Source organism: Phasianus colchicus, chromosome 26 (assembly GCF_987193195.1).
Source record: "Phasianus colchicus chromosome 26, bPhaCol1.hap1.1, whole genome shotgun sequence".
In the NCBI taxonomy this organism is placed as follows: Eukaryota; Metazoa; Chordata; class Aves; order Galliformes; family Phasianidae; genus Phasianus; species Phasianus colchicus.
The window spans coordinates 2,213,352-2,236,780 of record NC_143461.1 but is presented as its reverse complement, the minus strand read 5'-3'; the positions used below and the strand labels follow the sequence as shown (position 1 = coordinate 2,236,780).

The window sequence follows — 23,429 nt, the reverse complement described above, 5'->3', positions numbered from 1 at the left end:
AGGGGGGAAGGGGGGTGTTTACATATTCCCAGGGTGTATGGCTCAGGGGTGCCTGCTCTGCCTCTTGCGTAACCGTTTTGTCTATTTTGGATTATTTTCTAATAAAACCAGTTAGCAGCAGTTCTGCATGTGTGTGGTGGGATTCCTTCCAGTGCTGCGGCCCCTGTACCCAAATCAATGCACAGATGTGGGCAAAGCAGCACTTTATTAGAGACAACACAGCCCCCAGCTCACCCTTACTTCCACAGCTTCTTGATAGACATGTTCTTCTCACTGTCCTTCTGCATCACCTGGATATAAGCAAGGGACAGTTGGTGCCCAGCACACAGCTCCCGTTTCCCCTCAAGTAACTCCACAAACTGCCCTTAAAAGCAACCTCCAGCCCTGCACAGGGAAGGTTCTAGAGCTTTCATCCTTCCCCGAGGAAAGGCAATCTCTTGCACCAAGCACCCCTAACACTCTTGTTCAGCCTCAAGTCCTGCCAAAAGCTGGCCAGGAGTTTCTGCCTCCCAGAGCTGAGAGGAAGCAGCCAGCAGCTGCTCTGCAGCACTTACCTTGGCAACAGCCATTTCAAAGTCTTCCTGTGTGACGTGCACCCGCCTCTCCCTCAGTGCGTACATGCCAGCTTCTGTGCACACCCCCTGTAAAGAACATAGGTGGCCCACATTGTCCCAGAGCTCCCAAGTGAGGACAGAGAGCACTGTGGAGCCCCCAAGGCTGCTGCAGGACCCAGCTCACCTTCACTTCTGCACCCGATGCCCCTGGCATCAGCTCTGCAATCTTCCTCAGGTTGATGCCACGTGTCAGGTTCATTTTCCGGGAATGGATTTTGAGGATATCTAGGCGGGCCTGTTGGGGAACAACAGCAGTGAGACAAGGGGGGAAGCCACAGGAATTGTACCTTGACAGGGCTAGAGACAATGTGGTCCCCCTACGGAGAGGATCAGCACAGCAGGGGACCAAGAGAGACCCCAGGCCCACTGTGAGGCCACCCACCAACCTCTTCATTGGGAGGGGGGAACTCAATCTTCCTGTCAATGCGGCCGGGGCGCAGCAGAGCTGAGTCCAGGATGTCGATCCGGTTCGTGGCCATGATCACCTGCAGCAGGAGAGCAGCCACTGTCACCACAATGGTCACCCTGCTGCCATCATGGGGCCAGCAGGGCACTGTCCCATCCTCAGGCAGCTCAGGGCTCAACACGACACAGTACACCCCTACCTTGATGTTCTTGGTGGCCTCAAAACCATCGAGCTGGTTGAGGAGCTCCAGCATCGTGCGCTGCACCTCGCTGTCCCCACCAGAGCCACCCTCCAGGCGGGAGGAGCCAATGGAGTCGATCTCATCCATGAAGATGATGGAGGGAGCGTGTTCCCGGGCCATCACAAACAGCTCCCGCACCATGCGGGCACCTGCAGGGAGCAGAGAGCTGAATCTCACACTGCGCACCCTCAGCCTGCTCAGCACCCCACACAGAAGACTCTCGTCCCCTGCAGGCCAGTCCCAAGGTCACCCAGCACCATGAGAACCCTACAGGTCACCCTGGCACAAGCAGCAGCTTTGTGCCACACCCCTTTACCTTCACCAATGAATTTTTGCACCAGCTCGGAGCCCGACACGCGGATGAAGGTGCAGTCAGTGTGGTGGGCCACAGCTCTGGCCAGCAAGGTCTTCCCAGTGCCAGGGGGTCCGTAGAGCAGCACGCCCTGGAAGCACCAAGGGATGAGCTCAGTACCACTGCTGGGTAAGCAGCCATACCCAAGGAACTCCAGATTGGATTTACCTTGGGCTGAGCAATCCCAAGCGCTTCAAAGAGCTCCGGGTGCTTGACTGGCAGCTCAATCACTTCCTTGATCTCCTTTATCTGTTTGTCCAACCCTCCAATCATCTCATAAGTGGAATCCGGGACCTTCTCCACCATCATCAGAGACACCAGAGGGTCCACTTTGTTGGGCAGGATCTTGTGCAGCGTGTAGCTGTCGTTGCGCAGAGCTACGCGGCAGTTTGGGGTCACCTGCGCTGAGAGCAGAGGGAAGAGCTCAGTGATGGGCCACTGGACGACCCTTCCAAGTAGCCCCACACCAGAGAAGGGAAAAATCAATTTGGAGAGAGCCATGATGCCCCTCCCACAGCTTTTAGACACTCACATCATTAATGTCAATGTTCTTGTCAACATCCACCACGAATTTGCCTTCTGGGTGCACCTGGAACACAGCAGTTAACACCACTAAACTTATTTTTCCCTTCAAGAATCCTGGCTGCATGTCCCACCCACCACACCATGAAGGGGCCCGAAAGCTCAGCCACCACCAAACACCTCACAGCCATCCTACCCTCAGGAAGGGTAGCCACCCTACCTCTCACTTCACATTTTTCTAATTACTACACCCTCTGCAGAGCTTGTGCTCTTGTAGGGACAAAGGAACAATCTATCCCTCTCCAGCCAGCTGCTAGCAGGAGCAAGCCCTGGGGCAGCTCAGCTCCATACCTTCACAAGCACTTTCTTCTTGTCCATGGCTCTCACCACCTCGCCCACATAGGAGCCCTGCTCCTGCAGCAGCTGCAGCTCCTCCCTCAAAAGCCGCACTGCAGAGAGAAGGGAACATCAGCAGACAAATGGGCAGACCCAAAGCCCCCACTGAGTGGGCAGCACCCCCAGCTGGGCTGGGAGCCTCCTGTCCCACAGCAGGGCTGGCCACAGAGCCTCAGGTAAGGATGCTGAGAGGAACTGAGCTTTACCTTTAGCGTTCAACTCATTTCTCTGCGCTTGCAAGCGCCGCAGATTCTGGCTCTTCTCATTCACTATGAGCTGTGTAAGGAAAGGAGCTTTGCTGAGTTCTCAGCATCCTACACAGCACTCAAACCAACAAAACACACACAGCAATAAGCAGGCGCCAGCATGAGAAACAAGTTATTGTCCTGGGACAAGCAGGAGGGAAGCACAATCCTTCCCAGTATAATGTACTCAGCCAAACCCCACTGCCAATGGCTGGATAACATCTTGGTTGTGGGGAAACCTCACTGCAGGCTTTCAGTACAAGGAAGGAGCTTACAAGCAGGAGGAGGATTGGCTCTGTAGTGTCTAATAATGACCCAACAAAGAGGAACAGCCTTAAACTAAAAGAAGGGAAACTTGGGTCAGATGTTCCAAAGAAATTATTTTCTCAGATGAGATCCTGGGGCAGCAGGCGGCCCATCCGTGGAAGTTCCCAAGGCCAGAAGAAGGTGGGGGCACCCAGCCCATGGCAGAGGGCTGAAGCTGGATGATGTTTAAGGTCCTTACAACACAACGTGCCCCGGCTCACCTGCAGCTCCTCGATCTTGGACAGGTAGTACTGCCGCAGCCCCGTGCCGCCCTTCCCATCGTCCATCTCCATCTGCAGGAGAGCACACTCAGTAAGGTCGGCCCAGCCCCGTCCCACAGCCGCTCTCCTCCACACTCTCCCACCCGCTCCGTTCAGCCCCGTATCCTCACATCCCCTCCTGCAGCCGCCCCCACCGCCCGCCGAGTCACGGCGCCCAGCAGGCCGCAATCGGGCCCGATCTTCTCAGAGCTTCGCGGCCGGACTCAGGCACACCGGAGCCGTGCACCTGCAGCCCGAGAGCACCGCCCGGCCCGGCCATACCTGCTCGGGGCCGTCCACCGCCATCTTCTCCGCCGGCATCGAACCCCGGCGCCGCTGCTGCCGGCACCAAAGATGGCCACCGCTCCACTTCCGCTCCCCGCCCCCCGCGCGCAGGACGCGATGGCATCACTTCCGGTACGTGAGTGGAACGACAGCGCATGCGTACTGTGAAAGCTAGCAGATTGCGCATGCGTAACCTGTTCCCCAACGCGAAAGCTCAAGATGCGCATGCGTAGTACAGAGAGGCCCTGCCGGAGTGCGCGTGCGCAACAGTAGTTCGTCCGCCTCCGCCATATTGGTAAGGTCAGAGCTTGTTTCTTCATTTCATGAAGTGCGGGGTGGTGGGAAGAAGAATCCAAGTAACTCCTGAGGAACGCACTCAGCCATGCTGCCCCGCTCTCGAGACTGTGTAAACCCCGCGGCGGTTGTAAAGCAATGCGGGGCTCCCTTCCTAAGATGGCGCTGAGAGCTGAGCGGAAGCGGAAGTGGAGCGGGCGGCGCGGGGCACGACGGGACGGCGCTGTGCGCACGAGGAGCTGCCGGAGCCGGGATCGGGTTTGTTGTGCAGGCAGCGGGGAGGTGGAAAGCGGCGCGGAGCCTGCGGGGCGTTGGGGGCAGTGCGGGGTAGCGGGGTTGTCGTGCGATGCCGGGAGGGGATCCTGGGCTGCGTTCACTCCTCTGCCTCCTTAGGTCGGTGCCAGTAAGGGAGAGCAGGCCCCAGCTCCGCCGCCATGGGCAAGAAAAGCAAAGTGGGGAAGAGCCGGCGGGACAAATTCTACCACCTGGCCAAGGAGACGGGTGAGCACGGCTTCCTACGGGCCCGGCTGAGCAGCGCTTCGGCAGCCCCTGACCCCCCCGCCTCCCTCCCGCAGGGTTCCGCTCCCGCTCCGCCTTCAAGCTGCTGCAGCTCAATAGGAAGTTCCAGTTCCTGCAGAAGGCACGAGCGCTGCTGGACCTGTGCGCAGCCCCCGGCGGGTGGTGAGTGCCTTTGGGACTCGTGCTGCCCTGGGACATTGCTGCAAAGCAGCCTCGTTGCTTTCTGTTGTGGCTGCTCTGTGTCAGAGGCCATGGCTGCACCCGTTGGGATTGAGGGCTCTTCTCAGATCTCACGGTGCCTTTGATCCTCTCTGTTCCTTGCAGGCTGCAGGTGGCTTCCAAATTCATGCCAGTCTCCAGCTTGGTCATTGGTGAGTGAGGTGGTGGGTTGGGAAACACCTGTGATGGGCTGGAGCGTAGTGTTAACGTGCGTTGTTCACACCTCTTCTTTACATCAGGAGTGGATCTGGTTCCTATCAAGCCCATTCCTAACGTAGTGACTCTGCAGGAAGACATCACCACTGAGAAATGCCGGCAGGTGAGGACCAGTGTCCCCTGCCCTTTGTGTCACTGCAGCTCTGTAAGGGATGGGGGTGTCACTCTGCATGAGTGGGACTCGCTGGGGGGTGAAACCAGCACCAGGGCTGAGCAGGTCACTGGGTAGGGAGGTATGGACATGGAGGTGGGGTGGGGCAGTTGCTTGTGGCTCGTGCAGAACAAGAGAGGTCAGCAGAACTAACACGAGTTCTGTCCCTCAGGCTCTGCGCAAGGAGCTGCAGACATGGAAGGTGGACGTGGTGCTGAACGATGGAGCACCCAACGTGGGGTCCAGCTGGGTGCACGATGCCTATTCCCAAGGTGGGGGTCACCCAGAGCTGACACGTAGCTTGGTGCAATTTTGGAGAAGCTGGCACATCAGCGTGCACTGTGAGACGTGGAGCAGGCTGGTGGGGACAGTAGCAACTCTGCTGACTTCTCTTCTCTGCCACTGCAGCCAATCTGACCCTCATGGCTCTGAAACTGGCTTGTGAGTTCCTCTGCAAAGGTGGATGGTTTATCACCAAGGTTTTTCGTTCCCGGGACTACCAGCCTCTTCTCTGGATCTTCCAGCAGTTCTTCCACAAAGTTCAGGCTACCAAGCCACAAGCCTCACGCAATGAGTCTGCTGAGATCTTCGTGGTGTGCCAGGGTGAGCGGCCATAGGGCCTTCTTGTTGCTTCAAGCACTGAATTGAGGCTTGGGAAAACCTATTGGTCTTTGATTTCTATCACTCCAGGTTATCAGGCTCCAGACAAAATTGACAGCAAGTTCTTTGACCCGAAATATGCCTTCAAGGAGGTGGAGGTTCACGCTAAGTCTGTTAGCGAGCTTGTCAGCAAGAAAAAGCCAAAGGTATGAGGAGAGTGGTCTGCTGGGGTGGGCTGAGTGTTACTCATCAGGGAGCTGCCCCATGCTAAGAACCAAGCATGAGAGAGCCTCTGGCTCTATTCCTTTTTCCTTGTTTTGCTCATCCTGGCAAACAGTCTGATCTTTATGGGACAGATGGACAAGGAAGCTTGGTTTTAGCAGCTAAGTCTGTGGAAAGTAGAGGTGGATGGTTACAGCGGGCTTGCTGGCAGGTGAAAAGCTGCAGGAGGATGGTAGCAGGGTGCTGGGCATGCAACCAGTTTGTTTCACTGGGCATTGTGGCCAAAAAAATAAAAGGAGCTAGGACTCAGGGCTGAAGAGAGTGTAATAAGAAAAGATATCCAGAAAAATGAAAGGGCTGGGGTATAAGGTGCTGAAATAGCCAGTGTTAGGGAGGTTTATGCATTTAGAAGGTGGTGCAGTGCTGGAGAAATGACAGACAAGTTGTGAGGCTGAGAATGGATCAATAAAACTCTCTTGCAACAGCTGGCCACTAGGTTTGTGAGTCTGTGAGGTGTTTTTAGGACACAGAACACTGAAAACTCTGCCAAGCAGCTTCAGCCGTCCATAGAGCTTCACAAACCCTTACTGTAATCACCTCTGTGTTAGGTGAGGCTGTAGGAGGCATCCTAGAGCTGGCCCCATACTCAACAGGCAGGTAGAGGCTGTTCTTGTTCCTGGGTTGCGTAGGCATGTTTATGTGGGCTGCTGCAACAACACATGAATTAGATTGAATTGTTAACATCTGGGAGATGGCTCAAGCTGTCTTGTGCCTTGCTATAGCTTAAACAATGCCTTCCTCCTGTAGGCAGAAGGCTATGCAGATGGTGACACCACTCTCTACCACCGTTTCACCCTGATGGACTTCCTCAAGGCTCCCAACCCTGTGGACTTCCTCTCCAAGGCCAACGAGGTGAGAGCCTGTGAGAGAGACTTTGGTGGCCCCAGAAATAGATCTGCATGAGCACAGAGCCGTGAGAAGGGTGTCCTGCAATGGTCCTGGTCCTATGCCTATGGAAAGGAGGGAGGACAAAAGCTGGGACTCAGAAGTCACAGTCTCATCACTCTTCATCCAGATCACGCTGGGGGATGGAGAGCTGGAGAATCACAGTTCCACCACAGAGGAGCTGCGTCAGTGCTGCAAGGACATCCGTGTGCTGGGGCGCAAGGAGCTCAGGTACTGGGGGGAACTGGGAAAGGGACAAGGCATCACACTGGGCCTAGAGGGGTGTTTCTAACAGGTTTTTCCTTGCATAGAGCCTTGCTGAACTGGAGGACAAAACTGAGGCGATTCTTAACCAAAAAGCTGAAAGAGCAGGCGAAGGAGCTGGACATCAAGTAAGAGCAATAGAGCTGCCCCATGGCACCAATGTGATAGGAGGGGGCTGCCACCAGGAAAGGTTCTCTGACCTCCTTCCTTTTGGCAGCCTGAGCTCTGGTGAAGAGGAGGAAGGCCGGGAGGAGGAGGAGAAGACATCACCAAAAGCTGCAGCTGATGAGATGGTGAAAGAGGAAGAGGAGGAGGTAGAGCTGGCATTAGCGGAGATGAAGGCTAAGGAGCTGGCAGAGCTGAAAAGGTAAAAGCAGTTCAGCCAAGGAGAAATGGGGGATCGTTGTGCTAAAGTTGCATGAGGGGTCTGGGCAGTGGTGTCAGGGTCTGTTTCTCTGTTCATAGGGGATTGAGTCTGGGGTTCTTGTGGTCCTCTGCTTCTCCAAGCTGATGTGGGCTCTCTTTGCCCCAAAACTGGGACCCCCTCACAGTGGAGTGACTCCTGCTGTGCCCTCCATCCTCAGAGAGATAAGGCCTGAGTGTGGCAGTGGATGAGCTGCTGGGAGTGCAGCCTCATTCCTTTGCCTTTTTTTTTTCCAGAAAAAAGAAGAAGATCCTGAAGGAACAGCGGAAGCAGCGTGAGCGTGTGGAGCTGAAGATGGATCTCCCTGGTGTCTCCATTGCTGACGATGGCGATACCAGCATGTTCTCCCTCCAGACTATCCAGAGGACCCAGGTGTGGGGCTGGGGCAGCCCGGGCTCCCAGAGCCACAGTGATGGGACAGATGTGGGCACGTGGCTGGCAGGCTTAAACTCTTGACCCTGGTCTCCCTTGTATTGCAGCTGCTGAATGAGGTGGCCCGGGGAGACATGGCGTCAGCAGATGCCCTGCTGGAGATGAGACCTGGGGATGATGACATCTGTGTCTCAGATGCAGATGATGAGGATGATGTGTCCCTGGCCAGCGATCTGGACCCAGAGGAGCTGGTTGAGATAGAGGCCCGTCAGCGCCGGCTGGAGCGGGAGAGACGAGAGCAGGGTGTGCAGAGGTGAGAGCTGGGCTGGGTTGTCCTGTCATTAAGGGGCAGGAGCTGCCTTAAGAGCAAATACAGAGACTGGCCTTTGACACTGGTCCTGCTGCTGTCACAGGGTGAAGCCTAAGGTGGAAGAGGAGGAGGAAGAGGAGGAGGAAGAGGAGAATCCCCTGCTGGTGCCTCTAGAGGAGAAATCAGTGCTGCAGGAGCGGCAGACCAGCCTGTGGTTTGGGAAGGTGAGTTCCAGCGTGTCAGAAATGAAATGCTAGGGCAGCCTCAGTCCCAACAGTTCCCCCTGTGTCCCCTGACCCGCTGCTCCCTGTCCCCAGGATGCTTTTGCTGGCATTGAGGATGATGCAGATGAGGACCTGGAGCTGGGGCAATCACAGATGTTGGCTGAAAGACAGCGTGAGTCCCAGACAGGTTAGTGGGGCTGCATTGCTGTGGGGACACAGAGGGACAGCCCCATGTCCCTTTCTGGGGCACTGGGTCAAACTGCAATGTGAACACTGCTCTGAGCAGAACTGAGTTGCTTTCCTGTCTATATCATTGCACAGTTAATGAAATAGCACTAGTGCAGCATTAACAAGCTGCACCTATATGGGATACACTTGCAGCAGGGCGTGCCTCTCACCCACTGGTTCCTTTTCCCCAGGCAAAACAAAGAAGAAAGGACAGAAGAAGAAGGTTCCCCAGGAGGATGCTGCGGCTGAGCCCCAGGCTGCAGCAGACACAGGAGCTGACGCTGCTGAAGCAGAGGCTGAGCAGAGCAGTGATGATGACAGCAGCAGCGATGAGGAGAGGTGAGGTGCAGACTGGATATTTTGCTGTCGTGGAGAGCAGGGAGGTGAGGACACTGACTGCTCTCTTTTCCTCCTTGCAGGCCCCCTGCACCAGCGGGGAGAAAGCGGGGCCTGGTTGAGCCATGTGGCTTTGAGGTGGTGCCCATTGAGGACCCAGGTGAGTGGAGAGTGCTGTGTATTCCAGGTGATGTCATGTGGGTGACAGGAGGGTCAGACCCTTCTCTGGGGTGGGAGGGCTGCTTGTTGCTCTCTGGATTTGAGGCTGTTTGCCAAGCTTTAATCTCTGTGTGCTGCAGTGAAGAAAGCACGTGTCCTGGATGCAGAGGGCCTTGCACTTGGCTCCATCATTGCCACCTCCAAAAAGGCCAAGCGGGACTTAATTGATGATTCCTTCAACAGGTACGTGCAGCTGTGGGCACTGGAGGGGAAACAGAATTCATTCTTCTCTTGAGAGCAGATTTAGTCTACGTATTAGGAAGAAATGCTTTACTGTGAGGGTGGTGGGACACTGGAACAGGTTGCCCAGTGAGGTTGTGGATGCCCCCTCCCTGTAAGGATTCAAGGCTGGATGGGGCTGTGAGCAACCTGGTCTAGAGGGAGGTGTCCCTGCCTACAGCAGGGGGTTGGAACGAGGTGATCTTAAGGGTCCCTTCCAACCCAACCCATTCTATGATTCGATGATTATGGCATCGCAGATGTATCAAGGGACCTGGCTGAGACCCCACAGTTCACCTGGTTTCCCCTTTCTTGCAGGTATTCCTTCAATGAGGAGGAAGGAGAGCTGCCAGAGTGGTTCACGGAGGAGGAGAAGCAGCACCGGCGCAAGCAGATCCCCCTGGACAGACAGACAGTGGAGGAATATCGGCAGCGCTGGCGCCAAATCAACGCCCGCCCCATCAAGAAGGTGGCAGAGGCCAAAGCTCGCAAGAAGCGGCGGGTGAGTGGGGCTGTGCTCCTGGCTGGGTGCTTGGTCCCCAGCTCTGTTCCCGTTGTCTCTGACCCTTTGCTGTCCCCACAGATGCTGAAAAAAATGGAGCAGATGAAGAAGAAAGCGGAGGCCGTGGTGAGCACGGTGGATATCTCGGAGCGGGAGAAGGTGGCCCAGCTGCGCCGGTGAGTGGTGAAGCTGAGACCCAGATCCTTTGTGGTCACAAAACTCCATCCTGCAGGGCGTGTATAACCAGCTGGGTTGGGTATGTGGTGGGCTGAGGGGTGGGAGAGCCCCACCTTGGGGTGCAGCGCGGGGTGAGACCTGATACTGGTCTGTAGATGTGTGCCAGAGCTGCTTCCTGGAGCAGTTCCCCTCTGAGGATCTCGGTCCCATCTTTCCCTTCCTCCTGCAGCATCTACAAGAAGGCTGGGCTGGGCAAGGAGAAGCGGCAGGTCACCTACCTGGTGGCTAAGAAGGGTGTAGGACCCCGGGTGCGCCGCCCTCCCGGAGTCAAGGGGCAGTTCAAGGTCGTCGACAGCCGCCTGAAGAAGGACGTGAGGGCTCAGAAACGCAAGGAGCAGAAGAAACACCGCAAGTGATGTGGGAACAGCTCTGGTGAGGGACCTGGTGTGGGGCACCGGGCAGAGCTGGCTCCTGCCCTCCCAACTCCACCTCTCAATTCAACCTGCTGCTTCCCCAGTGTGGGAAAAGGGCTGGGACTGAGCCCCATGCTCCTGTTCGTGCCTTCATGTGATGTCACCTCCTGTCCTGCTGTGGGGCACAGAGAGTTGATTTGACCTCGGCCCTGTAGGGTTGACCTCATGCCTGTGCTGGCCTGTGAGGCTGCATCTCCAGGTTTGTCACTTCTGGTTCTGTTGGGAGGCTGCTCGGACTGTTGCACTGCAGAGATGGCATAGGCATCCTTTCAGCTTTTGCTGTCCCCACGCTGGTGACAAAATGGCCATGACTAAAGTCCTGGAGCTGCGTGGGGCTGTGGGTGCTGAGCAGTGTTTGGTCTTCACAGAACTCTTCATTTATGACAGAAATAAATTCTCTTCTGAGGATGGTTCAGGCTGTGTCCTGCATCTTGGCAAGTTGAGGAGCTGCTACCCTCCTTTCCTCACCTCAGCACATCTCAACTTATCTCTGGCCCTGCAGCTGAACCTGCACTGATTCACCCTACAGCCAGCACCCCACCAGGACAGCCCCCAGCCAAACCCATCACCCTCTCCAAGGGGGGAACGCAGCATATTTAGGAGAAGAAAGAGAAAAAAGGTACACTTAAGAAAATACTCTTTATTTAGACCCAGGGCAGTGGCTGGAGGGACTGTGGCCTCTCTTCTCCTTTAATCAGCGCTCAGATATGTTGTGGCACCTGCACTGTTAGTGGAAGGATGGGGCCAGGGGCTCTGTGCACTGCTCCCATGGGTAGATGCACCATGCTGTCCCCATAAAATCGGGGCAGGGGGTGCAGAGCCATGAATTGTCCCTGTCCCCAGTGTGTCTCAGCTGTGGCTCCACTGGGTGGTGGTAGGGCAGGAGCTGCACAGGGTAGGGAGGGGCTGCTGAGTTGTGTAGTGCTGCTGGTGGAGCTGTGCAGTGCTGCTGGTGGAGCTGCCCCCTGTAGGGTCGGTGGGAGCAGAGACCTTGGGCTGTCCTGGTTCTTGGCTGAGGGAATCAAGGTGGGCAGATGGGATCACCTGCTAGACGTGGAACTCCTCTAGAAATTCTCCTTTGCCTGTCTGTCAGCTTCTTCAAAACAAAATAGAGGCGTGTTGTGAGAGGAGAGCTGCTCTGCTTCTTTCTCCAGACCCTGTCCCTTTGTCCCACCATGCTGGGGGTCCTGGTGAAAGGATGGCCCCTCAGCCCCTACCTGAGCTGCAAGGAGCACTGTAGGCAGCATCCGTGCGGTCACCTGGAGCAGGAGCAGGGAAATGGGCTCAATGAGCTGCTCCCACTAACGAGCCAAAACTCGTCAGTGTGAACAGTGTCTGGTTTGGGGCTCCAGGGGCAGCTCACCCGTCTCATAGTAGTCATACAGTGTCACGGTAGCAGGCTGGAGGTTCCTCACTGGGAAGTCCTGTGTGGCTGCAAAGCTGAAAGTCTCCTCCTCCTTTGTCAGCTGGGGGATAACCCGAGGGTGAGGCACAGCCACGTCCCAACACCCCAGTGTCATCCCTGTGCTCGCAGCACTGCTGCTATTGTCACCCATCTCACCTGATCCAGGTAAATGGTCACCTGGTCGCTCTGCACCTCCACCTTCTTCACCAGTCTCTGCCTCTTCAGCTGGGGAAGAGGGAGAGCAGGGCTCAGCACCACGTGGGTGTCCCTCTGTCCCCATGGTGGGACCCAGTGTGCAGAGGGACAGCAGGGACCTCACCTCTACCACTGAGCTCTTGTCTGGGATGTAGCCTGATGGCAACTTGGCCTCGATGACAACCATGTTGGTGGCAGGACGGTTTCCAGTGTACCTGGAAAAGGAAAGGCAGAGCCTCACACTGGGGCTGGGGGCTGTCTGGCCCCCACCAAACCCTTGGGGTGACCCCAAACCTTACCGTGCCCGGAGGAGGAGGCGGAAGTGGGTGCTGGCATCACTTGTGCACGTTTTGGGCTCTGTCTCTACACTGAGGTCGAACGTCCCTGCGCTGGGAGGCGGTGGCATGTTGTAGCGCAGCGTCACCTGGAGTGAAATGGGGGGTTAAGGCCACCTGGAAGGTGACACACGCGCATAGGGACCCCGTGCTGTACCCACCTGCACCAGAGCACAGCCCTGCCCGTGGGTTTTCACCCCATACAGCCCTGGCAAATCATGCAGGACTGCCCGCTGCAGCACCAGCCTGTTGCTGGCTTCCAGCATGAAGTCCTGCTTGGAGCCCGTCGGGGCTGTCACCGTCACTGCTAAGTCCCCGTTGTCGCTGTATGTCAGGGTGGCATACTTGGCCAAAGCTTGCAGGGCCACCACAGTGTCCTAGGCAAGAAGCACCGAGTTGGGGTCACCCCCAAGTTGCAGTTGGTGGCATCCCAGCCCTGTGCTGGGAGAACCTGTGGTGGTACCTGGGTGGAGGCAAAGCCTCCGTAGGGGTTTTGCTGTTTGCTGAGCCAGCGGACGATCTGGGAGGCTTTGGCCAGGTCAGCACGGGACACTTGGGGCTGGGTCAGGTATGCCAGGAGGACGTAGGCCGTCATCTCCACCTCTGCTGGCGCAGCCTCAGCCCAGGTGGACTCAGTGGATAGAGCTTTGTCCTTCCTCTTCCAGAAGAGCAGCCCCTCTGGGAAGAAAGGGTGGGAGGGAAGTCCCCAGTTCCCAGCTCAGGGTGGATGGGCAGCCCAGCTTGGGAGTCCCAGGTGGGATGCAGTGGCTCAGAGGTACCTGTGCTGGTGCCACGCTGCAGCAGGCTCTGCAGCCGGGCTTGCTGCTGCTCCTCACGCCCTGCCAGCCCACACACATACGCCAGCAGTGCCTCGGTGTAGAGGTTGTCAGTGCTTGACGCCTCCAAGCATTTCAGGGCTGAGCTCACTGTTGGGTCCTGCAGTGAAAAAGGGGACACTGAGCAGTCAGGAATGCGCCAGGGATGTGGACATCACCCAAAGGAGGATTCCTGCCCAGTTACAGCATCATGACCTGGTGCATCCAGACCTTAGTGCTGGGCTGGTCCCGTGTCCCAGCACCTGTCCCCATCCCCACAGGGTTATCCTCACCGTTGGGGACATCCCCAGTTCCAGCAGTGCGGCTGTGATGTAAGCAGACAGCGAGAGCTCATCCGATACACCGCCCTGCAGAGACAGAGAGACAGCTTTGTCTGTGCCACCTCCAGCCACCTGTCCCCATGTCACCCCATCCCACCCTGTCCCCACCTGCAGGGCGTTATTGAAGAGCTTGCCCACGCTGCGGAAGCATCCTGACTCCTTCTGCTGCTTCTGCAACCAGTTCTGAGCGTCCGTGATGTGCCGCTCCTCGATGGCCACAAAGGCTCTCGCTTGCCCAAAGGACTTGAGGACAAATGCTGTCAACCTGCAAGGCGTCAGAGGGAGGGCAGCATGGGGGACAAACGGGGATGGGATGCGTTTGGTGGCAAGAGGAGGTGATGGGGATGGCACCGCACTGCCCCATGCCGTGTGGGCCCTCACCAGGTGTTGCCGCTCTCATCACTCTCCCCAAAAGCACTGTAGGAGCCGTCGCTGTGTTTGTAGAGCAGCTCTCGTTGGTAACCTGCGTGGAGATGGGGATGGCTACTGACACATCTGTCTCTGGGGGGGACCCTAGAGGATGCCCACCCCTACGTGCAGGTATGAAATGGGGAGGGATGCAGGGGTGCCTGCTGGTAGCAGGAAGGTCAGGACGCTGACCGCTCTGCAGGAAGCCCTGCGCCTTGGCACGGATGTCGGGGTTCATCTGCCCGCTCTTCTCCAGGTACTGCTGGATGTAGATGTTGGGGGCGAAGCGCACCATGTTCTGCTCCCCGCAGCCGTAGGGCATGGCCAGGAGGCGGTCCACATTCTGCAGCGCGTTGCCCATGATGTCACCTGCGTGCACCCCATACCATCCCATCAATTTTGGGGCATCCCACCTCCAGCTGAGACTTCTGCACCTCGTTTCCATCCCTTACCCATCACACTGACATGAGCTCGCTGGGAGCCCTCCAAGATGTTGGCAGGAAGCTCCAGGGACACTTCTTCAGAAGCTGCGAGGACAGAGGGTGATGCAATGGGGTGGCAGTGGACATGACCCCACAGCACCCTCGTCCACCCCTTGACACTCCATCCCTCTATGGACTCCATGGGGCAAGAATCCCATGCCCACAGTTCCTCCAGCTTGGTGGCCCTCATGCCAGCAGCCCCATATCCCCACAGTGGTACCAGATGCTCCTACCTTCCTGGCAGAGCAGGGAGCTGTGTGCCTTCTCCACCAGGATTCCACCAGGCTGTAGGAAGCAACATACGGTCAATTCTATGACCTTCATGTCCCCATGTCCCCCAGGGCCATCCCTGCAGTGACAGCTTGGCGCTGTCCCACTCCCAAGACAATGTGGTGGGATCTTCCCATTGCACCCCCAGGTCTGCTCAGCCCCCATCCCTCTTTCATCCCTCATAACCCGTCTGACCTGCACCAGTAATGGCTTTATCACAGTGTCCACACGTCCCTGGGCTGGCACCACAGGCTTCTCATTGCCACAGAGCTCCTCAGAGCTTACAGCCTCAGTGCTGATGGTGATGTTCACCTCCCCTGCAATGCCAATGGAACATCCAGTCACCATAGAGCCCCCCAGTCTACACCGCAGCCCCATGGGCTTTGAATGGGGCTGGCTGGGTTGGGATGGGAGGTGATGGGGAAAGGATAAATGGAGCAGAGAAGAGCTTTGCAGATGGCATCGTTTGCTGACACCCTCCCTGTCCACCCCGCTTTGTCAGGTGTTCTCCAAGTGGCAGGGCAGGGGATCCATGCACCCATACCCAGGTTGGTGGCCTTCACATCCCACCGGAACGTCTTGGCTTCATCCGCACAGACACAGCTGCTGTACACTGCTCCTGCAACTGCTGACACCTCCAGCTCCGCCGAGTCCGCCAGCGTCACCTGGACCTGCAGACCCCAACAACATCAGCCACCTACCAGGGCACAGCCCCCAGCCCCCTGCTCACCTCACTCACCCGTAGACACTGCCGCAGGTAATTGAAGACGGTGGCAACCAGCGAGAAGGCTTCACCACGGATCACAGCATAGGGCAGAGCCAGGTCCACGAAGAAGGGCTTGAAGACTGTGAGGGTGGTGGCAGGGGCCAGCCCCAAGCCCACAGGTGCTGTGCAGAACATCTCAGCTTTCCATTCCGTGATGGCATCGGGCACCGTCATCACCATCTCTGCAGAGCCCTCCTCCCTGCATGGCAGAGCATCCAGAGGCCACCAAGTGTCACTCCCTGGTGGTATCTGGGCTGGTTCTCTCCATCGAGGAGGAGAAGCCACCCTAGGGGGCTCTCTCCATTCCCACTCACCCCACAGGCACCAGGTCCCACAGCCATGTCTCTGGGAAATGAACCCGGGGAGCTGGTGGCTCTTCCTCGTTGCTGGGAAGTGGAGCACTAGCTAACACGGGTATTCCAACCCTGCTTTCCACCATGGGCATTTCCATATCTAATGTGTCACTGGCTTTGGCTCTGCCTAGAAATAGTAGAGCAGAAATGAGGTTTCCATTGGCTTCTGCCACCTAGCCCAGGGCTGGACATCTGCAGAAGGCAGACAAAAGTAGCTAAAACCCCCTCAACCAAGAACTGAGCCAGCTTGGAAGCCCTGTCAGACAGCATTCCCCATCCCACCAAGAGTGGGGACACAAGCCCAGCCCCTCCTGTGTGAAGTGCTTTTTGAAGATCATTGAATCATAGAATGGCTTAGTTTGGAAGGGACCTTAAAGATTGCAGAACTGTGGATTAACACTGTGGTTGGGCTGGAAGGGACCTTACACATCACAGAACCATGGAATCATGGCATGGTTGGATTGGAAGGGATCTTACACATCACAGAACCATGGAATCATGGCATGGTTGGATTGGAAGGGATCTTAAAGATCACAGAACCATGGAATCATGGCATGGTTGGAATGGAAGGAATTTTAAAGATCATAGTGACGTGCAGAAAATCAAACCCTATAGCCTGGCTTTGAATGTCTTCTGGGCATGCTGGCAGGATGCTGACCTGGCACACCCCGCATAAAGTACTGAGGTGTGTAATACTCCTTGCAATCATCCCTTGTCTTAGCATTGGTGAGAAGCTTCAGTGCTGCATTCTGCAAAAAAAAAAAAAAAAAAAAGAGATTGTCCATCTCCAAAACCAGTGGGATGATTTTTCCCCCCTGAGCAGTGAATGGTCGTGGGGCATTGCTGAGCTTTCCAGGAACCCTGCACAAATCATGGTTGGCTCTTGGTGATAAGGCTCAAGGCTTTACCTGAAATAACTTGGAGGGGTTCATGTGGATTTCATCCCACCAGTAAGGTGGTAAAATAAATCTCCTTGAACGGCGCACATCTACGGGCTCTCTCATGATAATTGAGTCAATATGGAAGCGGCGATAATATGGGGTACAGGGTGATGGGTCTCGAATTCTTCCAGGATAATCGAAATGGGGGAGCACTTTGTAGATCTGGGAATAAAGATATATATTAGGCACAGAACCATGCCACCATCACGTCCTACGAGGGGCTGAATGATCTACTCCATGTCACCTCTTCCATCCTGCTCAGTCCATGGTGCTGTTAAAGGGAAAAACGTTGACTTGGGACTGCCTACCTCTTCTGCACTGAGCTCAGCCTCGGGCTTCAAGAGCAGCACACTGCGATCCACGGCACGGATGGCACACAGGGAGCCTGGGGCTGCCTCCAGCTCCATCTTCAGCGTTGAGCCAGGCAGCGCCCGCTCCTTGGAAAAGGCCATTTTCACCTGGGGGGACAGTGGAAGGATAAGGATCCGTGGATGCGGAGGTCTTCTGGAGCAGCATGGCATGGATAAAATCAAGCTGAAGGTTTGGGGGATCGGGGTGTGGGTTGCAGAGGCTGTGATGCTGTGACACATCTGGAGCAGGGTGAGGCAATGGGGGTGATTTCACAACTCACTTTGTTGGGGAAGCAGTTGAGCATGTTGAGCTTGGTGCTGCCAGCCAGCATCTCGCCGTTGGGGAGCACTGCATAGCACAGCACCGTGGCTGTGGGAGCCAGCTCAGGGCTGGTGGGCAGATCCAGGGAGAAGGAGCCTCTCAATCCTGGGACAAAGAGGGAAATCAGGTCCAGGCACAGGACTCAAAGCCCTACACAGCCCATCCACCTGCAGGACCCACCTGCACTCAAAGACAGCTCCTTCCTGAGGATGTTGGTGATGGTTCCCTTGGCCAGGACCTGCAAAAGAGGAAGTGGGAATGGCCAACTCAGAGCCATACCGCTTTGGAGGATGGATCTAAGGCCTGGAGTGTTGGGGTGCTTTGGAGGTTGTCCAATCTTCAGCCCCAACAAGGACTCCTACGTGCAAGTAGGAGGTGAAGGCTCACCAGGAAGACCACGTCCAGGCTCTGCAGCTCGCTCCCCAGGGCCTCCTTGTTGAGGATATAATCCACCTGGAGCTGCTGGAGCTGGCTACAGGACAGCTTGCCCTCCAGCGGGTGGATATGCAGGAAGCTCTGGCTCTTCGAAAAGAAGGGTCTGAGGTTCAAATAAGCTCTGTTCAAGGTGGGCGATGAGGCACCATTCTGGCTGTCAGCCGACGTGTTGACTTCACCCTGAAGGATGAGGGTGGAACTGATATAGGCTGTAGGCTTGGCTTGGAGAAGGCTCCCAGCCTCGTAAAAATGGGGAAAGCCACTGAGAAGCCCCAAAGGGTGACCCAAGTTACTTACAACCAGTCTGACTGTATCAGTCCAACCAGAGGTGTCCAGCTCAAAGGAGGCTCTCCCAGATTCATCCGTCAGGAAGGTGTGTCTTTTATCATTAACAAGGAGCACAAGCTGCTGCCCACCCAGGGCAGAGCTGTCTGCCCTCTTCAGCCGCATCTGCAGGAAGGGAAGGTGAGAGGCATGCGTTGGGCTGGAGCCACAGGACAGGGGCTGGGAGTGGGGCTGCCAGAAACCCCCATTACCTTCCCAGTGTAGGGCAGCCCACGCTTGTAGAAGTCATCAGTGTTTTCAAAGGTGACTGTGAAGATTTTCTCCAAAATTTTGCAGGTCTTGGTGTTGTTCATCTCTATCCCTGTGGAGAAGGAGCAGGGAGACAAGTGTGTCTTAGGGACACAGGGCACAGAATAGCCTGAGCCTGATTCCTGCACACCTGTACCTCTAAATCACAGCATTGCTCGTGGGCTTCCCTGGAGAGACTGATACTTCTGTGCTGTGTGTATTTGGGTACAAACAGAAATGAATGCAAAAACACTCCCACCAGCACCCCTACCTGTCCCCTCCTCCACCAGTGATGCCTTCACTTGGAATTCCTTCCGCAGCCTGTAGTTGCTCAGGTTGAAGGAAGACATCAAGACGTCTGTTGAAAAGCAGCCGTTCTTCTCGGTCTGGAAGGAGGGAGTCAACCACACTCATCAGCACTGCAATGGGCTTTCCCAGGCTCACCCATGCTCCCAGCTTTGCTCACCTGCCCTCCAACCTCCGTGCAGATATCCTTGCTTTCCTCAGGAACGTATGGGTACCTTCTGAAACTCCAGGGCTGGCACAAGGTAGCATGAACCTTCCCCTGGACAGGCTTCCCATAGGTGTATCTATGGGGCAGAGAGTGGTGAGGGTGTGAAGGGTCCTCCATCCATCCCCTCCACATTACCACCACTTGGGCTCACCGTCCACAGATCTGCAGCTGGAACTTCTCTTCCTTCACCCACACGCTGGGGGGAAGATCAATGGTGACCTCAAATTTGGGCAGCACTGGTGGAGAAGAGAGGCGAGAGCAGGGTTGTGACTCCCGGCACAAGGACAGAAGGTGGCCGTGAGGACGTGCCAAGATGGGGCTCCCACCCTCCAAGCATCTCCCATCCCCACACACCATATTCCTCCACGCTGAAGGAGTGAGTCTTCCCCTCCACATGGATGGTGTATGTGCCCAACGCTGGCTCCGCAGCCAATGGGAGGGACAGGTCCACGATGCCCTGCCGTGGGCTCACATCTCTCCACTGCGCAATGCGGTTTCCTCTGGGATCCTTTGCACGGTGACAAAAAGTTTAGGTTTCTCCTGTCCCAGCTGTGCCCCCTTCCCGAGCCCACCCTGGAGCTCTCCCACACTGACCTTCAGGAAGACGAGGGGCAGCTGGAAGGCAAAGAGGAGATGGTTAGAGGGGAAATTCAGTGGGTCACAGAAGGGTGGGGACATCTCCGAAGCCACGGGAAAAGCACACTGAGAGCTATTTAGGTTCAATATTAGGAAAGATTTCTTCTCCAGAAGAGAGGTCAGGGATTGGAACTGCTAAGGAAGTGATGGAATCACTCTCCCTGGAGGTGTTCAAGAAACATGGCACTGAGGGACATGGTTGGTGGGCATGGTGGAGACAGGTTGGCTTAGACTTGGAGATCTTATAGGTCTTTTCCAACCTTTATGGTTCTATGCTTCTATTTTTGGCTGTGAAATTCCATCCTTATGTTGTGTTTCGGGGTTGATTATGAGCCTGTGGATGGCTTGAGATGGGCTGAGCACTGCCAGCACAGCATGGGGAGGTGGCATCTCCCAGTGCCTTTGCCTTTGACATTTCATCTGGGAACCTTTTGCCCTTCCATTGACATGATTGATTGCTCAGGAGCACCTGACTGAACTAACCTGTAACTCTGGTGTCCTGTGATCCTATCGATATCAATAGCACTTTCCCTGCTTCCTACTCACTGCTCCTACATCTCTCAATGAAATTGGGAACACTGCCATGTCACGTGTGCAGTTCTGCTCCCTCCCTTCTTGCCCTGATGGGTGACACAACACATTCCTAGCTCAGGGTACTCAGCAGCTCAGCTGGCTGGGACAGGATTCCCACTGGCTGATCCCCACACCTCTGCCACAGACAGAAGGACAGTAGTGCCGAGCTCACCTCCCCCTGTCCTCAACCCTTCTCTCACCTTCTTGTCACTGGCAACGAAGTCTTTATCCAAAGAGACAATCCGAAATTTCACTGGAAAGAGCAATGCAGCAGTGAGTGGTGGGTTCATCGCCAAAGGAAGATGGATGGAAACCCACTCTGAGCCCTGCAGTGGGGCTGGATTCCATCCCAGCTCTCACCTTGCTGTCCGGGCTTGTAGACAGCCTTGTCTGTCTGTACGAAGATCCCAGGCTCCAGGACTCTCAGCATCACACTCTTCCTGGTGGTATTCAGGGACTCTCCTTGGATGGAGACGTGCAGATGAGCAATTTCCTCCTTCCCCTTGGAGGGGGCTGGAGCCTAGCGGGGAGAAATGCCAGAAGACTGTCAAGGCTCACAGATATTTTGCCTGTTTTCCCCTACCAAAAGCTGAGGAAATCAGCCCAACTCCCATCCATTTCTCAGTGGAGCTGGAGGCAATGGGATGCACAGGGCATCCTGGGGTGACACTCACAGGGAAGGTGACATTCAAAAGCAGCTGAGGCTCCTCAACCTTCCTCTCTAGCAGGGTGATGTTCCCAGCCTCATCTGCTCTCTGCAGCTGGATGGTCACCTGGGTGGGCTGATGGACGTTGCTGAGATGGACCCACAGCGTTGCTGAGTATGGGTGGTAAAGCACAGCTGGGGATGTCACCACGTAATGCCTGGAGAGGAGAAGAATCATAGAATCATTAAGGTCGGAAAAAAACCTCTGAGATCATCAAGTCTCAACTCTTCTTCACCATGTGCACTCATAGAATCCCAGAATCATTAAGGCTGGAAAAGATCTCTTAGACCATCTGGTCCAACTGTCTACCTGCAGCTGATATTGCTTGCTAAACCATGTCCCTAAGTGTGTCCCCACGTCCCACGTGGCAGCCAGGAGCACATTCTGAGACAGTCCTCATGGGGTGACACCAGCAACAAACCAGAACCAACAGCCCCAAAAACTTCCAGGTGCCATGTCCTTGATGCTCATGGGCAGGGACAACATGCTGCCCCAAGCATTCTCACCATGAACAGCCAAGGAACCAAGACTGAATGCCCTCCCAACAGATACAGACAGACAGATGGACATGAAAATGGCCTACAGTGCTTCAGATGCTCCAGTAGTGAGGTGGAGGATGAAAAGGAGCAGCCAGGTCAGGGCTGCTGGCGACCTCATGCTGTTGGATGTCAGGGATGGGTGAAATCTTCTGTTGTTGTTGAGTGGCTGTAGAGCTGTGCCTGATCTGCTACAAGCTCTGCAATGAGAGCTTCACTTTTCCCAGTCGAGCAACAAGGCTTGGGATGAGCAGCTGATGTGGAGCTGCAGATATAACCAAGGCAATGTTTGCCATCCTGGGTTCAAGGCCATGATGGATTTTTGCAATCTGAGATGTTCCCGTGGGCTGGAGAGGCTCAGAACCAGGGGGCAGGACCTTCCTACACCGCTTTACTGGGAAGTGATGATAGGAGGGAGCAGGGCCACGTTCCCAAAATGAAAGTAGGCAGTACAGTGTGTGAGCCAGTGGCAATTTCTCAGAAGGGTTTGTTTGCAGATCTTTCCAGTTTTCCCAAACGATAGAATTTGGGCTGCCTTTTTCCAAATTTCCTCCAATCCCATCATGTGCTGGGAGCCAGGATGGAGATGAGCCATTTTCCATGGGGTCCCCACTGTCCTTGCAGAAACAAGGGGGGGAGTGTGACTGTAGGTTGGCCCCCAGCCCATCCATCCACCCCCGGATGTGGGTGTGGGTCAGTGTCCTACCGGGTGCGCCCAGCATGGCACGATGTGACAGTGGGCTCAGGGCCATCCCATAAACCATCTGAGACGTGGGGGTGGGATAAAGGAGGGGAGCATAGGCAGCAAAGCCATGGGGAGATCGATACGAGGCCCTCTGCCTTTCTGATCTGTCCCCTCTGGGGAAATACTGCAGGGAGGATTTGTCACTTGGGGATGCAGGTGTTGCCACCCATGCAACAAACACTCTTTCAGTTCTATTTCCAGTTTTTATTTGGCAAAACAAAGCGAACAGTGAATGCAAATAAACTACAGCCCCTTTTATGTATCATTAAACACGACAGGAACACTGAAACCCAAGAACAAAAAGTGCCAGCCCTTAGGGGTGGCTCTGGCCAGGGATGCTGGGAAAGAGCATGAAGGCAAGGAGTTTTCTTGCAGGAAAAATCTTTTGCTACTTTTATTTCCTCTCTTGCATTTTTCTTACTTTTTCCAGCCCGGCAGAGCAGGAACAGTCCAGACAATCCTCCCCATGTCCAGCCATTGCTCCTGGCTCATATCTCAGGCTTGCATTGATCCCCAGGCTTTTTTGCCTTTTTTTCCAGGAATTGCACTGGTGTCAGCTCAAGGGCAACCATGTGGGCAGCAAAGCAGATGTCCCCCATTGACTCCTGGTGCACACAGGGTGAGAGAGCTGCCAGGCAGGAGCAGGGACCAGGCAGGAGCGAGTGGCTTTTGGAGTCCCCATCCCAACCACATTGCTGACGCTCCAGGCAGGCATGGGGGGTGAAGGAGCAGGGATGGGCAGAGGTTTGAGACCTCAGCTGCCTGGTAGGTACGAAGCAGTCAGGAGCAGAATGGCCAGGAAGCTGCAGTTTCCATTCATATAAACCTTGTGAAGGCTGAAATGCAGTAGGTATGAGGCCAGCATCAGAGTGAGCCTGACCTCCATCCCAGGAGCACCTCTCCTCCTTCTAACACGCCATCAGACCACCTGGATCATATCCTCACTGTGCTCCCAGCCCTGATGTGCCAGGAGCACTCAGGACCCAAAGCAGAGCCCACTTGGACCCCATCCCCACTGTCTCCCTGTCCAGGAGAGCTCAGGACCACATGGATCAAGCTGTCCTTGGAGAAGCCCCATGCATGGTGTAAAAAGAAAAGCAAACTGAGCACCATCCAGGTTCACCTTCACAACCAGCAGCTTCGTCACAGTGTCCACATCCCTCTGTGCTGCCACCATGGGCTCCTC

The 23,429-nt window shown here is 55.6% G+C and overlaps 3 protein-coding genes across 5 annotated transcripts; 1 reads left to right on the top strand and 2 right to left on the bottom strand.

Annotated features, from left to right (window-relative positions):
• Positions 1 to 188: 188 nt before the first annotated feature.
• On the bottom strand, positions 189 to 3,778 carry PSMC5 (proteasome 26S subunit, ATPase 5). The gene is made up of 12 exons (XM_031600972.2): positions 3,625 to 3,778; positions 3,304 to 3,375; positions 2,738 to 2,807; positions 2,487 to 2,584; positions 2,146 to 2,202; positions 1,782 to 2,012; positions 1,578 to 1,704; positions 1,220 to 1,410; positions 1,001 to 1,099; positions 739 to 849; positions 555 to 641; positions 189 to 290 (listed from the first exon to the last, which is right to left on the bottom strand). The coding sequence occupies exons 1-12, from the start codon at positions 3,661 to 3,663 to the stop codon at positions 237 to 239; spliced, it is 1,236 nt and encodes a 411-aa protein (XP_031456832.1). The 5' UTR covers positions 3,664 to 3,778; the 3' UTR covers positions 189 to 236.
• A 293-nt stretch (positions 3,779 to 4,071) lies between these two features.
• FTSJ3 (FtsJ RNA 2'-O-methyltransferase 3) lies at positions 4,072 to 10,956 on the top strand. 2 transcript variants are annotated; one of them, XM_090125272.1, is made up of 23 exons: positions 4,072 to 4,179; positions 4,315 to 4,422; positions 4,497 to 4,602; positions 4,765 to 4,811; positions 4,899 to 4,978; positions 5,199 to 5,298; positions 5,435 to 5,629; positions 5,717 to 5,832; positions 6,656 to 6,760; positions 6,924 to 7,024; positions 7,105 to 7,185; positions 7,275 to 7,424; positions 7,718 to 7,853; positions 7,961 to 8,166; positions 8,267 to 8,387; positions 8,481 to 8,574; positions 8,807 to 8,954; positions 9,035 to 9,111; positions 9,251 to 9,353; positions 9,708 to 9,891; positions 9,973 to 10,067; positions 10,298 to 10,500; positions 10,586 to 10,956. In XM_090125272.1, the coding sequence occupies exons 2-22, from the start codon at positions 4,356 to 4,358 to the stop codon at positions 10,482 to 10,484; spliced, it is 2,499 nt and encodes an 832-aa protein (XP_089981398.1). In that variant the 5' UTR covers positions 4,072 to 4,179; positions 4,315 to 4,355; the 3' UTR covers positions 10,485 to 10,500; positions 10,586 to 10,956. The 2 variants fall into 2 exon arrangements, with proteins under 2 accessions (XP_089981398.1, XP_031456828.2); XM_031600968.2 differs by having other exon boundaries at positions 10,298 to 10,956.
• Positions 10,957 to 11,161: 205 nt separating this feature from the next.
• On the bottom strand, positions 11,162 to 21,752 carry LOC116233830 (alpha-2-macroglobulin-like protein 1). Of its 2 annotated transcripts, none has more exons than XM_031600966.2 (36): positions 21,546 to 21,752; positions 20,930 to 21,119; positions 20,616 to 20,775; positions 20,456 to 20,508; positions 19,641 to 19,661; positions 19,401 to 19,554; positions 19,198 to 19,282; positions 18,999 to 19,122; positions 18,804 to 18,918; positions 18,496 to 18,605; positions 18,257 to 18,409; positions 17,912 to 18,139; positions 17,705 to 17,762; positions 17,484 to 17,629; positions 17,161 to 17,310; positions 16,820 to 17,014; positions 16,570 to 16,660; positions 15,873 to 16,038; positions 15,532 to 15,757; positions 15,337 to 15,463; positions 14,988 to 15,109; positions 14,756 to 14,807; positions 14,493 to 14,567; positions 14,233 to 14,409; positions 14,014 to 14,095; positions 13,741 to 13,897; positions 13,585 to 13,659; positions 13,256 to 13,412; positions 12,940 to 13,154; positions 12,638 to 12,853; positions 12,441 to 12,565; positions 12,266 to 12,356; positions 12,103 to 12,171; positions 11,905 to 12,007; positions 11,759 to 11,800; positions 11,162 to 11,637 (listed from the first exon to the last, which is right to left on the bottom strand). In XM_031600966.2, the coding sequence occupies exons 1-36, from the start codon at positions 21,617 to 21,619 to the stop codon at positions 11,606 to 11,608; spliced, it is 4,416 nt and encodes a 1,471-aa protein (XP_031456826.2). In that variant the 5' UTR covers positions 21,620 to 21,752; the 3' UTR covers positions 11,162 to 11,605. The 2 variants fall into 2 exon arrangements, with proteins under 2 accessions (XP_031456826.2, XP_089981397.1); XM_090125271.1 differs by having other exon boundaries at positions 11,162 to 11,634.
• Positions 21,753 to 23,429: the final 1,677 nt, after the last annotated feature.